Genomic DNA, 20,771 nt, shown 5'->3' on the forward strand with positions numbered 1-20,771 from the left:
GTTTTGGGTCGGGCCTGGTTCCCACGGGGACGCCTCCCCTGGGGCCGTCCTGGGGAGATCGGGGCGCCCGCCTCCAGCGGGGCGGACCGGCCGCACGGCGCGCGTAGCCGCAGCACAGCGGAGGGCGGGCGCTCCTCGGCGGCGGCGGGCGGGCCGCTCCCTGCTCCGCCTCCCGCTCCGCCTCCCGCTCCGCCCGCCGCCCGCCCTCGTCTCGCTCGCCCCGCTCTCGCCCCCCATGCGGATGTGACATTTCACGCCGCCGCCATTTTGAGAACGAGCCGAGCCGAGCCGAGTCGCCGGGCGCCGCATCCGCTGCCGGAGCTCCGACGACGACGCCGAGGAGGCGGAGGCCACAGCGCCCCGAGCGCGGCCGGCCCGTCGCCTGCCCGCGCAGCCTCAGCAGCCGCCGCCGCAGCCGGCACCCGGGCCCGCAGGCTCGCCGCGGCCCGCCGGGCCTCCAGTCTTCCGCGCCCGGCCCGAGGCGGGGCTGACTCCGCGGCCCCCGCCCGGCCGCCCTCCGCCCCCGGCCGGCCCGCGGCCCCGCAGCCCCGGCCCCGGCGGCGGGAGGCGGGCCCTGCGGCGGCGGCGGCGGCAGCGGCGGCCGCAGCGAGCGAGGAGGCCGCCCGGCCCGGCCCGCCGGCCGCACGCCCTCCTCGGCGCCGAGATTGGGCGAATCGCGAGCAAGTACGTGCGCGTCTCCCTGCCGCCGCCGCCGCCGCCGCCCGCCGCGGGCCGCCCCGGGGCCGCCGCCGACGACGCGCGGGAGGAGGAGGAGGAGGCCGCCCCGCCGCCGCCGCCGCCGCCGCCGCCTCGGCTCGCAGCCGCCCGCCTGCCGGGCCCGCAGCCCGGGCCTCCGGCCGCAGGCGAGGCCCAGGCCGCGGCCGACATGAACCACCAACAGCAGCAGCAGCAGCAGAAAGCGGGCGAGCAGCAGCTGAGCGAGCCCGAGGACATGGAGATGGAAGGTGAGGTCCGCGGCGGGGCTGGCGCTTTCATCGTGGCCCGGGTGGCCACGGGAGCCACGCGAGGGCCTCGCCATCTTTAACCAGGCCGGGCTCCCGCTCGGCCCGAGCCGGGCGGGCGCTCCTTGCCCGGCCGGGCTGCACAGTCATGCGGCCCGGCAGGGGGTGGCTCCGGCCCCGAGCTAAGCGCATTGTGCAGCGCCCGGCCTGCTGGGCACAAAGCGCTGGGGTCGTAAATTAAGACTGAGGTGTGCTGGCCCCGTGCACCCAGGTCGGGAGGCGGGCCCCGGGGACCGTCCCCTTTCCGGGGTGTGTGGCTCTGGCCTGGCTGGTTGGGCCAGCTCCCCGGCCTCTGAGCTCTGGGGTGGCGGTGGGGGGGGCGGGTGCGCCAGGTTCACCTGCACCTGCTTCGGAGCGCGGCCCCGGAGAGCCTCCAAATAACCTGAACTGCGCTGCCCTGCGTCTCGCTTAATTGCGGAGACACCTGCAAGGCGCGCCGCTGGCCTCAGCCTTTGGACTCACTCGGAGTGCGCACTGAGGGCCGCCTAGTTTATAAGTTACCTCTGCTTGTGGAGGAGTTTGGGTACCTGGCTGTAGGTGGTGCCGTGCACATCCTGTTAAGTGTGTGCTGGCAATTGTGAAAGTTCCGTCGCACATGGCTGCTTCCAACAGACTCTGGAGGTAACTAAGTCGTCTGTCTACCTGAGCGGCAGGAGTTTATCTTGGTTCAGGATTGTAATACGGTTTGCAGATGAGAGGAGCTTGGCCATCAGGGTTTGGTGTAAAGCACAGTCAAGGCAAGGGTCTCAGTTGCCGATCCCACGCTGGGTTGTGGTCATTGGCTAGCACTTTCTTTTTTGAATTGGTACTTTGGACAAAGTCAACAGTTCGTTCCTTACTACATGCCTTAATGCCTTGAGGCGTCAGGCAGGCAGGAATCCCAGTGAGGACCGAGTGGCTTGTTCTTTTTTATTTTGAGCAAGAGATGGTGGGTTTCTTAAATGGAGTTTCTAAGGAAGTTAGGGTGAAACAATATTTTGCGGGGTGCTGATGCTTCAGGATGAGAATACTGACCCATGACTCCTGATGCTGGTTAGTGGGTGTCTATGAAACAATTGCGTGACCGTGCTGAAGATGGAAAAGGCCCTTTTAGTGGGTCTTATCAATGGCTGATGGAACTCATTGCTGAGAAAATTGTGTATTCCCTTTAAGCTATATTTCATAGACATCGAAAGTATTTACACTTGTTTCCATTTCAAATAGCGTCAGATGGAATAAAAAAATCTGGTATTGTGGGCATAACCGTTTTTGTAAATGGTGATAATAAAATTGGATATTGCTGGACATTGGATTTCAGACACAGACTATACGTGGAAAATATCTATGCAAAAGTTTCAGAGACTTTGCTAAGAGACCAGGGTGAAGGAAGATTGTCACAAGTTTTCACTCTACAGTCTGGACTTTACGTGTTCTTCCATAATTTTTCCCATGAAGCTTTCTTTTCCTATCAAAGTTTGCATTTTGAGTTAGCACAGTTTAGTGGTTAATGGATGCTATGGCTTTCAATTCTCCCATTAAGGCTCTAATTCTCTAAAAATGCAGTCTTAGTAGGGCTGTGATCGTGTAAGCTAGTAGTGTCTTGGTGTGTGTGTGGGGTGCCCACAGGTTGTGTGTGTGTTTTAGGCAGTCTATTTTAGTGTTCCCTCTCCTTAAATAGAATGCTGTGCCAGTTGTGGTCAGTTAGGATCGGAAGAGTAGAGTACTTCCAGAATCCCGACTAGTGGAGCTGAGTTACCAGTTCTAGTAGGTCTCACAAGTCAGGCTGTGGGAAGGATCTGGAGGGAGTTAATGGCTTGCACCAGTCTTGGCCTGGAATCTGCAGAGCCAGAAGCTGGAGAGGGTATTAGGGTTCTGACCAGCTTGGGAAGGGAGGCTTTGTGAGGATCGTCCTGTCTGTCCGCCCTCTGGGACAGGGTGCTTTTAGTGGAAAGGGAGGCTGGGAGACTGGTTCTGTTGGTTGTTTTTTCCCTACTATCAGATCAGGGCTGGTTTGCTGTCCTCCTGCCTTACCCTGTTGGAGTTAGGTTTGTTTTTCACTGACCTCTGCACAGTGTGTGTACATCCGCTAGAGAATTGGTTATTTTTAAAATGTCCTATTATGAGTGGTGAGGAAAGTATAGGGAAAGAGAATGAGGGACAGTTTACCTGTGTTGTAACCACAGGCCGGAAAAGCAGCTTGTCCTGCTTTGTGCTGGGAGGAGCTAGGCCCCCTACCTACTAGATCCGACTAGGGATGGATTTATTTGACAGTTTATTTACTGTCTAGTTTGCTGTGGCTAATAAGGCCCATGATCTGAAGAGGTGCCTTACATATAAGATTGGTGACAATTCTTCCTGTTGAGGGGACAAAAGCAATTCTGAGGCTTTGCCTGTGCCTCCTAGTAGCTAGCTATCGGGAGAATGTGCTGTTCCCTGGGGTGGCAGTTATGCCCCACTGGCACTGTTTTCGGAATGTAATATCTGAGTCAAGTAAGTGGTCAGTAGATTCTTGTCGGGAGCAAATCTTGAGCTGATCCTGAGGGCTTTGGTAGTGGAGGGCCCCTTTCACATTTGTATGCATAGATAGAGCTTCAAGGCATCTTTTTTTTTTTTTTTTTTTGCCTTGACCATGCCTTTCAAGTTTGTAAGAAGGTGAGTTCTTGCACAGTGCCCACCAGCATAGACTGGCTATGCGACTTTATACCTAAAGTAAGGTTCCTTGCAGAAGGGTATGCCAGTGGACTGATCCAGTGAGGTTAGTATCTTCCTTATGCAGGTTTTAAAGTTTCATTTTTTTATTTTATGTACATGGTGTTTTGCCTGCATGTATGTTTGTGTGAGGGTGCCAGATCCTCTGGGACTGGAGTTAGGGACAGTTGTGAGTTGATTTGTGGGTGCTGGAATTTGACCCAGGTCCTCCGGAAGAGCTGCCAGTGCAGCTCTTATCTGCTGAGCCATCTCCAGGTGGAGCTTACAGGAGAGGTGAGATTGGCTGCAGCCAGAGCCTGTCCCTTTGATGCCAGGTAGTCAGGTTTGCATGTCGAGCTGCCTGTCTTCTCAGCCTGCCAGCCTGTTGGTTAGTGTCTCCTCCCCAGTCCAAGGATAACAGCATAGACAGGAAAGAACGTGAATCTTTCCCTTGCTGCTTTTACTGTTCTTTCTTCTGAATTAGTTCTTCGGTCAGGGAAGTCATTAAGTTAGTTCACAGTTGGGAAGTACCATGGCAGAATTGACTAGGGTTTTATTGAGAATTTGTTCTTAAGCTATCAATGCCTCAAGTTTCTGAATCCTAGGAAAAAGGTCATCCATATATATCAAGGTTGTGCTGAAACCAGTCATGTCACCAGTCATGTCACGGACAGGCACCAGATAGAGGCACAGATGTGCACTCAATGTTGTAGTTATGTGGGCAGACTTTTGCAGCGGGGGTGAGAACACCACAGGCAAAGTGTGCAGAAATGCCTGCTTGTGATTATATCTTGGCAGAATGGGGGACGGTGATGACCCAATATCAGTTTAGTCAGATTTTGTTATTCCTGAACCCCTGAATGGATCAGTCCCATTCTTACTGAGTGTGACTCCTTGATCAGTTAATTCCTGGTTTTGATATCCCATAATAGGGATATAGAGTTAATGGTAAAAAATTAGGAGAAAACTGAAAGAATGACAGGAGCTGAGCAGATGTGGTGTGTCTGGGGACATTTGTTTTGGAATTTTGAAGCTCCAGCAGCTGGATGGCCATTTATGTGTCTTTTTCATTGCTTGGAGTCAGGGTCCAATGGCAGCACAGGCTCGGTCTGAATGTCCTGGTCATCTGTGGCTGCCTCCTTACAGGTGCGCAGATTGACTTTTGTGTCATTCTTAGTGAGTAAGCTCTGGGCGGTGGCAGTGGCGGTAAGAAGACAGTCGTCAGGCCTCCCGGCTTACGTGTTTTGTAGGCCCCACATACTGTTACCAGGTTTTTCAATCAGTTTTTTTTTTTCCCCCATTTTCAAGACAGGATTTTTTTGTTATGGCCCTGGCTGTCCTGGAACTCACTCTGTCCTGGAACTCACCAGGCTGGCCTCAAACTCACAGAGATCTGCCTGTCTCTGTCTCCTGAGTGCTGGGATTAAAGGTGCGCACCAACACCACCCAGCCCACTCAGCATCTTAAATTGGTCCTTGTTGGGACTTTTAGAGTAGCTCTCTTTCTGGTCTGTTATTGCAAAAACTGGCTACCTATGGGATTGTTTGCCCTGCTCTAAGAGAAGAAAGAAAGGATAGGTACTCCAGGAAAGTAGCCAATAATACAAATCAGCGCTGGGCAGGTGGCTCTTGTAATCCTACCTAGCACTTAGGAGGCAGAGGTAGAAGAACCACAAGTTCTAGGCAGTCGTGGGCTACACATTGAAATTTCCACTTGGTCTCCCATATAATACCAAGCAAGACCGCAAGCCATTTAGATGTCATTGTTCCTAAAAGCTTTGCAGGTCATCTCTGTCACATCCTTGGAAAGGAGCTACAGGGACCTTTTCTTCTATCTGCCTTCATTAACCATTTGTGCACCACTGTGTTGTTTCTTGTGTTATGGGATATGGACAGGAACTACAGTTTTCAAGGAACTCAGGCTAGACAGTAGTGCAGAAAGTGGACGCCGGGCGGTGGTGGCGCATGCCTTTAATCCCAGCACTCGGGAGGCAGAGGCAGGCGGATCTCTCTGTGAGTTCGAGACCAGCCTGGTCTACAAGAGCTAGTTCCAGGACAGGCTCCAAAGCCACAGAGAAACCCTGTCTCGAAAAACCAAAAAAAAAAAAAAAAAAAAAAAAAAAAGTGGAGGGCTGGCCACTGGTCTTGTGAAAGAGGGAGCTGGAGTCGTAAGCAATAATGCTGTGATAGCTAGCTGCTGATTCCACTTACTGCCTTTTATTAGAACGTACATAGAGAAGAAACAGGCCTTTCCTGCCACTGTTAGTGGTCCACCAGGGCTTTTCTAGACCATCATAATGTCTACTGAAGGCTGCTGTTGAGTGCCTCCTAAGTTTACTTTAGTTACTGTTTCCAGTTGTTTTTAGAAGAGTAATACTTACCTGGATATTGCTGCTAATTCTCCAAGCAGGGGAAGAAAGAGCCCATGGTTGTAACAGGGTATTTCTTTCCAGTGGCAAATATCGAATGTCACTGCTTCATAAAGTACTTGTTCTGAACTAATTTGGACTTCAGAAAGTTGGCAGAAAGTTTTCAAGTGTCAATGCAGGGGCTGGGCAGTCCTACCGTTTTTCTAGAAATGATGCATTTCTTGGCTAACCGAAGTCAGGGGAATTGAAATTGTTGGAAGATAAGCAGACCTGTGTGCAGAAGGTTGAGGCCTGAAGGTTTACTGGAAAGTTACTACAGAGTTTCTAAGTTAAGACAGTACATTGCCTTGGGGCTGGAACAAGGTGATGGACACTCAGCGAGACTAGCAGCTACCCAAATGGGATGGGAAGAGGGATGGATGTCTCAGAGAAGCCCTGAGAAATAAGAGTATGTGTACTAAAAGGCCAGTGCATAGCTGAAGCCAAGGTGAGCTCTTGCCAAAACAGCCTGGGTCTCAGCTGGGCTTTCTCTGAGTTTGTGAATAGATCCTTAGATCAGCGTACCAAGGGTGGAGATGACTGCCGAGTCACAGTTGTTGATAGACGCCCAGGTGTCTTGTCAACAGCTTGTGCTGTCTAATTAACAGGTGCTTCAAATTCACTGGTTTTTGAAACCTGGGAACCAGCCTGTATGTGGTTCTCGTCTCAATTCTTTTGGGTGATGAGAATGTAAAAGATCAAGGAGCATCCTTGTGGAAAGCAGGACAGTTCTGTGAGACACTTCTGCAGATAGTAAAACCTGGGTCCTTGGTTTTGTTCTCTTACCAGTGGCTGAGGTTCTCTGACATCCTGTGCTGGAAGACAGAGCCTTATATTAGGTGTCAGCCCCAGAATATTCTACCTGGGACAGTTGGGAAGGTCTGTTTTTGATGAACTGGCACATTGCTTCACGAGTACTGAATGAATTCTATAGGGTGGCTTCCTTCTCCTATAATAATACACCCCAGATGTAGCCACAGGTGTTTGGATAGTGAGCTGACCCTTCTGTCAGAAACAGTTAAGGGGGCATCACTGAAAACAGTGATGGTACTGTATACTGAGCAAACCTACAGCCCCCAGAAATTGGCTGTGGGCCACTGCCTGGATTGCAAGTATGTTTCATCAGTATCACTTTGGGGAACATTTGAAGACTCTTAATTGATCCCAGCAATTTCTGTTTTAAAACAACATGTAGCGGTTGGCATGTGTTTGCCAGCTTAGGCAAGCACCCCTCTAGAGTATGGGGGTCTCCTTTGAAAGTCCTTAAGTCTAGTTGTTGGGTCACAAAAGTTCACAGTGGAATCTTGTTTCATAAAGCCAACCGAGGTAGTGGAAACAATTCCTAAGTCCATATTGCTGTGCGCGCTCTCTGTCTCTGCCTCTGTCTCTGTCTCTCTCTCTCTCTCTGGGTGTGGGTGTGTGTAGCTGCTGCTGCTGCTATCGACCTACTTACCTATCTATCTAGGCATAGTTTCCTGTTTGGTTGGTTTTTTGAGACAGGATTTTTCAGTGGCTGTGGAGTCAGTCTTGGAACTCACTCTGTAGACCAGGCTGGTCTCGAACCCACAGAGAGCCACCTGCCTCTGCCTCCTGAGTGCTGGGATTAAAGGCGTGCACTACTACTGCCCACCTAGGCATAGTTTCACTGTAGCCTCTGACTGGCCTGAAACTTGCTGTGTGGACCAGATGGGCCTAAAGCTTGTGCGCGCACGCACACACACGCGCGTGCGCACACACACACACAGAGGAGAGAGAGAGAGAGAGACCTACCTGTTTCTTTCTGCCTTATGGGATTAAAGCCACTATGCCTGTTGTTTTGTTTGTTTGTTTGTTTGGTTTTTTGAATTTGAAAACTAGTATGTGTGTGCTTACTGTGGCACACATATGATGTCAGGGAACAAATGTATGGAATTGGTTCTCTTCCCACATTCACGTGGGTGGAACTTGGGATGCCAGGCTTGTATGTAGTAGCACTTGCCTTTACCCATTGAGCTGCCTTGCTGGCCTTGATTTAATGTTTTAACATTTTTATTTTGTGTGTGCATCATGTTGGGGGCAAGCATATTAGAGTGGCTGTAGAAGTAGCCTCCCACTTGGGCCTTCAGTGCTGAGATGACAGGGTTGTACCAACACCAGTGTCACCGTAGGTGCACAGCCTTCTTAGGTATGTGGAGTTTCTCCCTTGTTTCCTTGTAAAAGGAAATAAGTTTAGGTGCTGACCTTGAAAATGCCCTTTTGTAGATAGTAAAGTGGGGATTGCAGTGGTCTTAGCTGGCTCTACACCTTGTTGCTGCCAATGATGAAAACAAACTCGGCTTTGCATTTTAATTTTTTTTTTTTAATTTTTTTTTTTTTTGGTTTTTCGAGACAGGGTTTCCCTGTGGCTTTGGAGCCTGTCCTGGAACTAGCTCTTGTAGACCAGGCTGGTCTCAAACTCACAGAGATCCGCCTGTGCATTTTAAATTTTGAAACCAGGTCTTGTTGTGTAGACCAAGCAGGCCTTGAACCTGTGGTACTTATCTGGGACAAACATTCACCACAGCGCCCAGTTTGCAATTTTATATGGTGACAAAGGGAATGTGACTTAAAGGCTAAAAAGACTGAGAATCTAACCACACACCTGGCAGCTATGCGCAGTCCTTATGGTGATCAAAGTTAGAGATTTCCAACTGTTGGCAACCTGTGTCAGAGTAATGGAGAACGCAGATACAGAACACACTATTAACACAGCTTTATTGCCCAGTTTCAAAACAATCAACTTGGTGAGTTTGGTTTCTTGCTTAGGTGTTTCTGATGACATTGAAGTCACACACAGTGAATGTTGAGAAAGATACATTGTATTCCAGAAAAACAAAATGAATGAAAGCAATGGGATTTCATGGACAAATGGTTCTCTCCTGAATCTTGTAGAACATGGTGTATCAGAATGTGAAGGGTCAAGATTTGTTTATTTGCCATTGTTGTGGATAATACTGTCTAGAACATAATGCAGCCAGTAAATAAAATGGTCATAGACATAAAAATTTCAGTTTATTAACAAGTTAAGCAAATTTAAGATTATACTTTAGCATTTATTCAGGATGAGCAAATTGGGAAAAATATAGAAATGAGGTTGGGCATGGTGGTGCAGCATTTAATCCCATCACTTGGGAGGCAAATGCATGAGGATCTGTGAACTCAAGGCCTGCCTGGTCTTCATAGTGAGATCCAGGATGTAGAGAGACACTGCTTCAAATAATTAACAAATACAGAAAGTATGTGTTTAGAGGGAATGATTATAGGTGGCAGGCACAGTGCTAGCTGCTGGTTGTGTCCCCTTCTCTCTTTGATAGCCTCAGAGGGAAGGACCCCACCCCCCACCAGGCATGTTTGGTGGTGGCACAGATGACTCTAAAAAAGAAGGGCTAATGTGACTAGAGATGGGAGGCATTCATATTTCCCAGTCTCTCATTAGGGCTCAGAGTTCATAATAAGCAAGATGTTTCCATTCTCAAAGAAGTCCCAGTGCTCTTAACTGTTGTGCTATTTCTCTAGCCCCAAAGATGTTCCTATTTTAATCCACAGAGCCAATGAGTGAGCTTGTCAATGTGGCAAAACTTCTTCTGCAGATGTAATTAAATTCAGGGTCCACAGTGGACAGTGTGATTGTCAGGGTCCTTGGCATGCAAAAGGAGTGGTGGAACTGATTTGACCTGATGGAAGAAATGTGACCAACTCTGCTAGCTTTAGAGATATCCCTGTGTAGGTGGCTCTAGGAAGCTGGAAAAGGCAGGCACACGGCCTAGGAGTTTGGGCAGTTAGTTCATCAGAAAGGAGACTAGCAAGTTCTTAGATGGCTCAGCAGCAGTACATGGATGTTGAGTGGATACAATTCCTGGAGACTACAATGCTCTCTGAGGCTTACTGAGCGCAGTGTCGTGAACAGTCCGGATACTACCAGTGGTAGGTCAGAGGACGCAAAGTCACTCATACAGCTCTGAAAATTAGGTACTCTTTTCCCCATGTGAAGCATCACACAGAAATCGGGGCTGAGGGTTTGGGGAGATGGACTCCATCACTTTTTGTCCCCAAAGCAGTGAGGATCTGTGTTCACACCCCAGTACCCAATTGAAAAGCTCACTGCAGCTGTGTACACTTGTGATCCCAGTACAGGGAAGGTAGACATAGGCACTTCCAGGCCAATTAGTTCTGTTGAATTGGCAAGCTCTGGGTTCAGCAAGAGATTCAAATCCTATCTCAAAAAATAAAAATAAAATAAAATTGGGACAGTGAGAATAGCCCAGAAGGCAAAAGGCACTTGCTTCCCAATTTTGTTGGCTTGGATTGATCATAAACCTTGTTAAGGTGGACGAAGTGAACAAACTCTATAAAGTTGCCTTCTTCATGTCTTCCCACAATATCATGTGCACATACAGAATAAAAATACAAATAAAATGGATAATGATAAAGGAAAGTATTGACTTCTGGCCTCCACTTGTATGTGTGCATATCTGTATGTTCACCTCTGCATGGACACACACATGTACCAAACAAATAACAAAACCCAGCAATGAGCAAGTAAAAGAATGTTCCTCAGCTAGCACAGGAGACGATGTGGGGTTGTTATTTAGACCATTTGCCATTCATGCTGGGCACAAGACACCATTGGCCATATATGTAGTCAGTATAGCCTTACATTTAAACACCCCTTTGGCTTTTGCTTGGATTTCTTACCTCATTACCCCCAAAATGGTAAACTGCAATGAGCCTTTCTTCTACTTGCTGACTTTGTATGACTTACTTCATACCTTGAATATTTAGCTCATGTCAAAATTGGCCTGGGCCATCCTTGTAATGAAGCAGGTGGAATTTGATCACTGATAACAAAAGATACCAAGCACAGCACAAAACTGTGATAGATCGCTTTTTATCATTATTGTCTGTGATGTGTGCGCCATGACACATGTGGCGGTCAAAGAACAAATTTTACAAATCAGTTTTCTCTTGTGGATGCTTTACCCAGTGAGCCATTTCCATGGTCTGATCACTCTTTGGTAATCAGAAACGTGTTTGAATATGATTTTGATTGGAAATAAATCATCCCCAAAGGAAACCATTCTGAATCTATGTAGCTGTATATGGAGATATTCTTTGAAGGACATATGTTGTGGTCAGTATTTCAGAAAAACCAGCTTCTCTGTCTGTGTACATGTGCTTGTGGATGTGTGTTTAGAGGCAGGACATCAGGTGTCTTCTGTCACACACTCATTCCCCCACCTCCATTTTTGGTGCAGAATCTTAAACTCGAGCCCAGGTCCAGCCAGACTGGCTGGCCAGGACCCTCAGGGATTATACTGTCTCTGTGTCTTCAATTTTAGGATTGTAGGCACATGCCAAAATGCCCATTCGTGTAGTTGCTGAGGGTTGGAATTCATACCTACATAGCAAACAGTTTACTGAATGGGCCCCCCAAAACCCCTCCCTTTTGAAACTGTGTTTCTCTTGTGTAACCTTGACTGTCCTGGAACTCACAGAGATTTGATCCTCCTAGCTCTGCTTTCTGAGTGCTGGGATTAAGGAAGTGCATCACCACTGCCCAACCTGGTATAGCAGCGTAATTTTAGGGTGTCATTCATCTCCAGAAAACACTGTGCACTCAGCACTTGCTCAATGCACCTAGCCCTCAGTGTTCATCAATTGGATTCTGACCTGCCTGTGCTGAACATTCCAAGTAAATGGGGCCGTGGAGTTTGACTTCTTGTCAGTTTTTCTTAGCATCGTGTCCGCACGGTGTTGGCGCCTAGTTCTTTTGAGTAGAGAATAGATCTGTGGATTTGCACTGTGATTGACCATGCATTCTCATTTCTCCGTCATTTTCTTTCTTTGGAGGCAGTCCCACTTCATAGCCCTTTGCTAGTCTGCAAATCACTATTATAGTTCAGGCTGATCTGGAACTCGAAGAGATCTGAATATTTCTGTCTCCTGTGCTGTGAGATTTGGCCTACACTTCTGCCTGTGTGTGTGGGGGGGGAGGAGATGGGGGGGAGCGAGCAGAGGAAACGTGAGAAAGAACTCCTGAGAATGAGCTCCATTGGAAAAATTTCTAGTTATATTTTAAAAAACTTACTGCTGGGGCTAGAGAAATATGGCTAAGTGGTTAAGAACACTTGCTCTTCTAGAAGACCTGGGTTTGGGTCTAGAACCTACATGACAACTCATAAACATCTGTGACTCCAGTTCCAGGGGATTTCTCCTCCGTTTCTGGCCTCCCTGGTCACCATCACTCGTGTGGTGCAATACATGTATTCAGGCAAAACACCCATACACATAAAATACAAAATAAATCTTGAAAACCTTTGCTTTCGACGATAACTTGGTCTGTATAGCAAGTTCTTGACCAGGCTAGCCAGTGTTATATAGCAAGACATTACCTCAAAAATTTTTATTATTTTTTCATATTTATTATGTATACAATATTCTGTCTGTGTATGCATGCAGGCCAGAAGAGGGCACCAGACCCCATTACAGATAGTTGTGAGCTACCATTGGTTGCAGGGAATTGAACTCAGGACCTTTGGAAGAGCAAGCAATGCTCTTAACCTCTGAGCCATCTCTCCAGCCCTCAAAAAATTTTTAAAAACGTTATGGGGCTGGCTTGTTAACAGCCACCAAGGAAGATTATGAGTTTGATCTTCAGGACCCACATGGTGGAAGGAGAGAATAATTTAAAAAAAATAAAATTTATTTAGGGGCTGGAGAGATAGCTCAGAGGTTAAGAGCACTGGCTGCTCTTCCAGAGGTCCTGAGTTCAATTCCCAGCAACCACATGGTGGCTCACAACCATCTGTACTGAGATCTGGCACCCTCCTCTGACGTGTGGGCATACATCAAGGCAGAATGTTGTATACATAATAAATAAATCTTTTTTTAAAAATTTATTTATTATGTATACAATATTCTGTCTGTGTGTATGTCTGCAGGCCAGAAGAGGGCACCAGACCCCAATTACAGATGGTTGTGAGCCACCATGTGGTTGCTGGGAATTGAACTCAGGACCTTTGGAAGAGCAAGCAATGCTCTTAACCTCTGAGCCATCTCTCCAGCCCCAATAAATAAATCTTTAAAAAAATTTATTTATTGTGTATACAGTGTTCTGTCTACATTTTGCCCTGCATACCAGAAGAGGGCATCAGATCTCATCATAGGTGGTTCTGAGCCACCATGTGGTTGCTGGGAATTGAACTCAGAACCTCTGGAAGAACAGTCAGTGCTCTCAACCTGAGCTATCTTACCTGCCCCCAGGAGAGAGTAATTTCTGCAGGTTTTCTCTGATCTCTACCCCCATGCCTTAACCACCTATACTGCACCCCAAACACAACAAACGTGTAAATGTTAGAAAATTAACATTTTGTGGTCCAAAGAGAAAGTCTATTCACAGCACATGTGTGGAGTTGAGATGATTGATAATAGGGAGTTGGTGTCCCGTTTCCACCCATGTCCCAATTACAGACAGGGTTTCCCTATGACCTTGGCTCTTCTGGAATCCACTACTATGTCTCCCTAGTGCTGGGATTAAAGTGTGCAGCACCACACCCAGAAGTGGTTTCTATTCCAGCCACCTTGCCCACTTCAGGCAAGCTGGCCTGGGAAGTCTGGGGTATTACTTGTATCTTCTCATCTCTCTCGAGTACCATAATTACAGATGGGCTCCTGAGCTTAGCTAACATCACACGGTTTTGGGGATCTGAACTGAGGTAGTTATACTTTGTATACTAGGGCTTTGCCCGCTGAGCCATCTTCTTTACCTACCTACAGAACACTTGTTCTGTATCATTCATTAAAGAGATTGTTCTTTTTTAGTTCTGTTTGCTGAGTGTCTCTGACCATCCATCCTTCCATCCACCTATCTATCCCTTTTAGTTAATTGCAAACAGAATCTTACCTGTTAGGATCACAGGTATGCATCACTGTGCTTTGTTGTTGAGCCTTTGTCAGAGCCCAGTGGTCCTGACTGCATCTGGATTCCCTTCTGTTCTTGATGTTCTCCAGGACCGAGGGTCCCCCTTTGTCAACAATGCATCTTGCTTATTGCAGCTGCTCAGTTAACCTGGCAATGGGTGAAGGAGTTTTGCTTATCTGTTTTTACTGCTTGCTATATATGACTATTAGAATCAGCTTCCTGTAGCTGTAGAAATAGTCACCAACCAATTTGACAGGGTTTGTGTTGCAAAGTCATTTTTTTTCTTTCAAGTGTACTTTTGAATTACTTTTTTTTTTTTTTTTTTTGGTTTTTCAAGACAGGGTTTCTCTGGCTTTGGAGCCTGTCCTGGAACTAGCTCTGTAGACCAGGCTGGTCTCGAACTCACAGAGATCCGCCTGCCTCTGCCTCCCGAGTGCTGGGATTAAAGGCGTGCGCCACCATCGCCCTGCTACTTTGTGGTTTTATGTGGTATTATTTGGGCATATATAATCCTGTCTCTTCCGTTGAGGCATCATCTCCTTGAACCTGCTCTTGCATGTTCTCATGGATGCTCCAAGCTATGAAGCGCTGGTGAACTTTTTGTCTCCTCCCCATGTGAAAACTGGGATTAGAGTGCCTAGATTCTTAGATGTCTTTTTTTTCTGCCTTTCACATAGCACGGGTCAGCCTACAGCTTTGTTCTCCTGCCTCTGTCCCACATGCTGAGATTACAGGAGCCCCAACATTCATTGTTCACAGAATGTGTATGTAGTCTTTGTTGTCCTCACTGCTTAAATCTAATTTGGGAGACCATGTTTGCCATGTTGAGTCTTCCTATTTGTGAGCACTTAAACTTTCCTCAGTGATAGTGATTTGACCTCAAGAATGACCAGTGTTCGGAGTGGAGAGATGGGATGACTCAGTGGTTAAGAGCACTGGCTGCTTTTCCAGAGGACCTGAGTTCAATTTCAAACACCCATAACTGTAACTTCAGTTCTACGGGACCCAATGCCCTCATACAGATATACATGCAGGCAAAATACCAATGCATATAAAATAAAAATAGTAAGCTATAAAAGTATGTCCAATATTCATGTGTTCTGAGGCAGCCAGTGATATGTTCACCATTGCTTTTGTATGTTCAGTCATTGCTACCCAAAATAGCCTTCTTTGACTGTACAATAAAATCAGGTTTCTTTTGCTGTAAAATTTTCACAGTACCTCTGGGCACTAGGTTTTCAGCCCTTAAGTGAAAGACAGGATGCTGGGTGGGTCTCTAAGGAGAGTAACCTGGCATAGTGTTCTATTTGGGTGGCTAAAGATGGGACAGGCATCCTGTGCTGTGATGAAAGTGTTAAGAAAGAAATGAACTTAGAATTCCTGTTAAGAGTCTTAGCCAAATAACTTGAAACATTTATTTTTTTTATTTTTATTTGCTTTGGTTTTTTGAGATGGGTTTATATAGGTAAAAGCTCTGGTGATTTATAGACCAGGCTGGCCTCGAACTCACAGAGACCTGCTTGCCTCTGTCCTATGGAGTGCTGGGGTTAAAGGAGTGTTCCACTATAGCAGACTGAAAGCTGCTTCTGGAGACAGGTTTCTCTGTGTGGTTCATGATTGTCTGGAATCATTTACCCTTCTGCTTCAGCCTCATGAGTATCCACATTATAGGTCCTTTTGGGGGAGGTTTCATGTATATCCACCTTACTCTGACCACCAACCACTATCCTCACATGGGCCTATCTGTGAGGGACTTTGACGTGAAACGCTACTGAAGGAAGGAGGTTGCTGTTTCTAAGGTGTCAATAGACCTAGGCTACAGGTAGCTCTGGATGTCAGCTGTGCCCCTGTCCCTCATACGGTTTGTAAAGGCTGCCCAAGCTGGGTCTTGCTTCAGCTAATATTTTATTTTATTTTTATTTTTTTTAATATTTATTTATTATGTATACAATATTCTGTCTGTGTGTAATACATGCAGGCCAGAAGAGGGCACTAGACCCCATTACAGATGGTTGTGAGCCACCATGTGGTTGCTGTGAATTGAACTCAGGACCTTTGGAAGAGCAGGCAATGCTCTTAACCTCTGAGCCATCTCTCCAGCCCTCAGCTAATATTTTAGTTGTGCTTTTAGTGATGCACTGTGAACTCACTGAAAATGCCCAGAGCGGGGAGCCAAGAGTGCAATTTGGTCCTTCAGTCTATCTCCCCCCCCCCCCCCCCCCCGGTCTTTGCAAGGTCAGTTTATGTTTCTCTGCAAACTGTTCCTTTGACCACTGCTTGCCGTGGGTGATGTCAAGCTCCTGTGTCCCTGTTTGCTGTGCATGCTATGATTTTTTTTCCCCATAGCCGTTGATTACATACCACAATTGAGCAGATTTTTTTTTTTTTTGGTTTTGTGGAAGCGAATAGTTATGAATGAGAAAGCAGTGCAGATGTGGTCACCAAACAGCTCCTTAGTATTTTATACACCTCAGTTTCCATTGCAGCATTTAGACCAGAGTTTGGAAGATGCAGATTACAACAATGAGGATCTCCAGGGAACATATTTTTACATGATAAAGCTAAACTGAAAGCCCCAGCTTTATTTAAGGAGTGCAAATTGCGTGTGTCTTTCCTTGGGGCTTCATTTTCATGTAACTAATGTAAATCAGGGTTCTTTTAGACCTTAGATCTGTTCTGTAAAATGGGGTCTATTTCTAGCTCTCAGGCTCCACTGCCTTTAAACCTGTGTGGGCACTGGTCCCTGAAGCGGGCTTCCTGCTTTATCGGCCAGCTGTCTGGAGCTACATACCCAGTGCAAAAGCCCCAGGAGGACAAGTTTAGCTTCATGAGATCAGTAGAGACAGTCTTACTGCCAGTGAGATGATCAAAGGAATTCATATGACTGGGGTCTATATCAAATAGATTCACCTTGACAGAGGGAGAGGCAAGCTAGTCAATATTCATCAAGATATTTTTAAAAATCTTTATTATGTATACAGTGTTCTGCCTGTTTGTATACTTGGTTGCCAGAAGAAGGCTTCAAGTCTCTTATAATAATCTGTGAGCCATCACGTGGTTGCTGGTAATTGAACTCAGGACCTAAAAAAAAGCAGTTAGTGCTCTTAACTTCTGAGTCAACTCTCCAGCCCTTCATCAAGACTTTTGCAGAACTAGTAGATTGGAAGGAATCCTCTTGCCTATGATGGCTAAGACAGACAACAGTCCAAACACTGGGCACTACTTCATTCTCGACTGTTGGTTCCTCTGTCAGGTCCATAGTGGTCTGCCTACCAGAGGACTGAGTACACCTTGGTTGTCAAGGCTGCCATGGCTGTGGTCCTGTTTCCCTTCCGCCTTTTGCATCACCATGTTGTGATGCTTTTTCGCACAGCCCTTGTTCTTGTTCCTTTTGTGGTTTACTCCATCCACCTGTTGTGAATATTCTCACCAGGGTTTGCATATTTTGTGATCTCCCCATGATCTTTGCTTTGGATAGTATATGCTAAGTCCAGGTCCTATAACTTTAAACCCAAAGTTCTCCATTGCCGTTTGTCACTTTTGTGCTGGAGGGGTGGTCCTGTGGTCAATGTTCAAGCCTTTTGGTTATAGTTCTGGTCCTGGATATCAGTGTGGTCGGTTGTGCCACTGGAAAAAGGCTGATTCTGGAAGCCAGAAAGACTGGCTGGCATTGAAACATTAGAGTGCTACAGGACTAAAGCACACGACCAGGCTGTGTGCTGCGTCATTCCAAGTCATGGCCAAAGAAACAAAACAGATACTATAAGCATACAACCCAGAAAAGCCAATACCCTTGTCCTCAGAGTGAGTCCTTGCCTGCATCTATGTCCGATAGCTGTGACTCACCTATGGTGTGAGAATGTTAAGAAAAAGTACACACCGGGCGGTGGTGGCGCACACCTTTCTTCTCAGCACTCGGAAGCAGAGACAGGCGGATCTCTGAGTTTGAGGCCAGCTTGATCTACGTAGTGAGTTCCAGGACAGCCAGAGATACACAGAGAAACCCTGTCACAAAGAAACAAAAAACAATCAAAGTGCTCATTTCACCAAACATTGAGAAAGCTTGAAGGACAGCTGCTATTGGAGGGCACCTGGTCCAGCAGTAGCTGTTGACCTTAGGATTGAACATCCCTTTTCAGATAGCATTGGTTGCCTTGCTAACTTAATATTGACTTCTAAGAATTCATCTTTCAAAATCCCAAAATAAACAGTAGATCTCAAATGCTCAGAAGCTTTATTTATAAAAACTCCCATAGATCTGATGAATGGGCACACAGTGTTCCCCATTTCCCCTGGTGTGGCAGTAAAAAAAATTGTTACATTCTGTATGTAGCACTTATGCAGTCTTGTTGAAACGACAGAGAGAACTCTCACTATGTAACTCTGGCTGTCCTGGAACTCACTAGGTACATCAGGCTGGCCTTGAACTCAGTCATCCTTCTGCCTCTGCCTCCTGAGTGCTGGGATTAAAGCTCTGCACTCCCTTGCCCGGCCTAAAATTGAAGGAGATTGTGGTTGCCAGGGATTGTGGTGCCGGGTTGTGTTTGTAAAAGGGCAACATATAGGATGGAGTTGATGGAGGTTTGCTCCTTCTCCAGAGGACCTGAATATGCCTGCCGTTTCTATTCTGTCCTGACTGGGGGAAGGGAGTACATACTACAAATATATATGTGTGTGTGTGTATGTGTATATACATATATACATATACATATACATATATATATTTAAAGGACTCTCTGCTTTCTCTAGAGTAGACGCACGTTCACATCATCTATAGTAGACATAAATCCTGAGACTTGTGTGGGATTATTTCTGGACTAGATAGAACAGGACCTAGTTTTGCTGTTTGCAGTAAAAAGAGCCAGGAAGAGTACATAGTCTCTCTGTATTGTTTATTTTTGAGATGGAAATCTCACAGTCCAGGCTGGCCTAAGATCCCTCATCTTCCTTTGTCTGTGCATGCCCTCCCTCCTCCCCCGTGCTGGCCACCACCCAACACCATGTTATGTGATTCCTGTTGTGGAACCCAGGCCTCCATGTATGTTTGGTAAGCACTCTACCAACTGAGCCCCAGTCCAGTACACAATTTTCAAAGCACTTATACCTGTTTAGAGCACTTCATTAGCCTTTTCTGATTATCCTGTTGATCAGGACTGACATCACCCCTCACTAGTCCAAGAGTGACTTTCATCAGCCCACAGTTTTGTCAGCAAACAAGGGCTTATTACTCTGGAGGTTGGTGATTGTTACTGAGAACCTACATGCCCGAGACGTAATAGTTCAACCTTGCTCATACTAGGCTGGTGTTTGCCTGCTCAGTCACAGCCCGTCTCAGTTGGAGTTTTGTTTGTTCTGCTCCCCAGTGCCATCATGGTGCTTCACCGTGATCTTGATTAGTGAAATGCTTGTGAATTTTCCTTCCCCTGCTCCAGTCCAGACACATGCTCTCCCACCACCATATCCAGTACAGCTGGGCACATACCTGAATGGAGTGGTGAGGGAAGGAGGGAAAGATAATGCACGGACCCAGAAGCTCACCAAGTTACATACTGTTTATTGTATACAGAGAGGCAGGGTATAGACAAGTATACACAAGCTGAATGCCTCAAGGAGGCTGGCTTAGCTAATCTTGGTAAGGGAGCTGTCTTCAGGCTGTAAGTGGGGTATTTTAGACATTTGTCTGCATATCCTATATATAACATCCACACATGGACCACACATTGCCATCTGAGCCTCACTACATATGTGTGTGTGTGTGGCTTGCCATTTGTTCCCATGAGCCTGAAGTCTCGATGTGGCCCTCACGTCAACACACATTCACTTGGGACTTCACACACTTCCGAGATGTCTCCTGCTGTTCGTATCCCCACCCAGTTCCTGCTCCCTTGTTGTGTACTTGTTGCTTGGTGTGGGAAACTTTGTTTCGGGGATCCTCACACTGTGTCAGTGGGTGTAGGCCTTGCTACCAGATGTGACCTGCTTATATCCTGGAGTTCCACACAGTGTAAAGGAGAGAATCAACTCATTTAAGTTGTTCTCTGAACTGTAAATGTGTTTGACATGGCTTGTGCCACCTACCCACACACAAATAACTAATAAAAATTATATATTAAAAACCCTTTTAACCCTTAATCTTTAGTTGTTGGAGATCTAAAGACATACCCTGTATAACACATGGTGGTAAACTTTTCTATCAGTTCTTGCCTTGCTCCTTAGATTTGAGGACTTCTTGTCGTAAAAACAGGAATTTTGCGGGATGCTTAAAAAAAAAAAAAAAAAAAAAAGGAATGTTGAGGTGTCTAGCTCCCGGAGATTCTATGCATTCACTCTGCTGTGGACAACAGAACCTTCCCTCTCCAGTTCCCCAGACTGCTGGGCCACTGCCATGAGACATGGCTGGGAACTACAGGCTTGGGCAAGAAGGTGATTCAAGACTTCTAGACCAGTACCTGCATAGCTCAGTTACTCCTCAAATGATTTGGGGTTGTTGATTTAAGTAGTATCAGTCTAAGATTATATATATGCAGAACAATAGATCTATACCCTTCCTCCCTTCTTTCTTCTCCCTCTTTTATTTCTGTCCCCCCCCCCACACACACACACTCGTCTACCTTCCTTCTCCTCCTTTTTGTGGTACTGGAGATTGAACATAGGCCTCATGAATGTTCTAGGCAAGGGCTCTAACACTCAGCTCTGTCCCAACTCCTTTGTTACATATAGTCTCTGTATTAAGTAA

The 20,771-nt window shown here is 46.7% G+C and overlaps 1 protein-coding gene across 1 annotated transcript in view; it reads left to right on the plus strand.

Moving 5' to 3' along the window:
• The first annotated feature begins 629 nt into the window (after positions 1-629).
• Usp7 (ubiquitin specific peptidase 7) overlaps positions 630-20,771 on the plus strand; it is a 56,215-nt gene continuing 36,073 nt past the window's right edge. The window contains exon 1 of the mRNA XM_057774327.1: positions 630-965. Coding sequence (XP_057630310.1) covers positions 887-965 — 79 coding nt within the window. The 5' untranslated portion in view covers positions 630-886. The remainder of the gene's footprint in view (positions 966-20,771) is intronic.

The sequence above is a fragment of the Chionomys nivalis genome, chromosome 7, assembly GCF_950005125.1.
Source record: "Chionomys nivalis chromosome 7, mChiNiv1.1, whole genome shotgun sequence".
Taxonomy (NCBI): Eukaryota; Metazoa; Chordata; class Mammalia; order Rodentia; family Cricetidae; genus Chionomys; species Chionomys nivalis.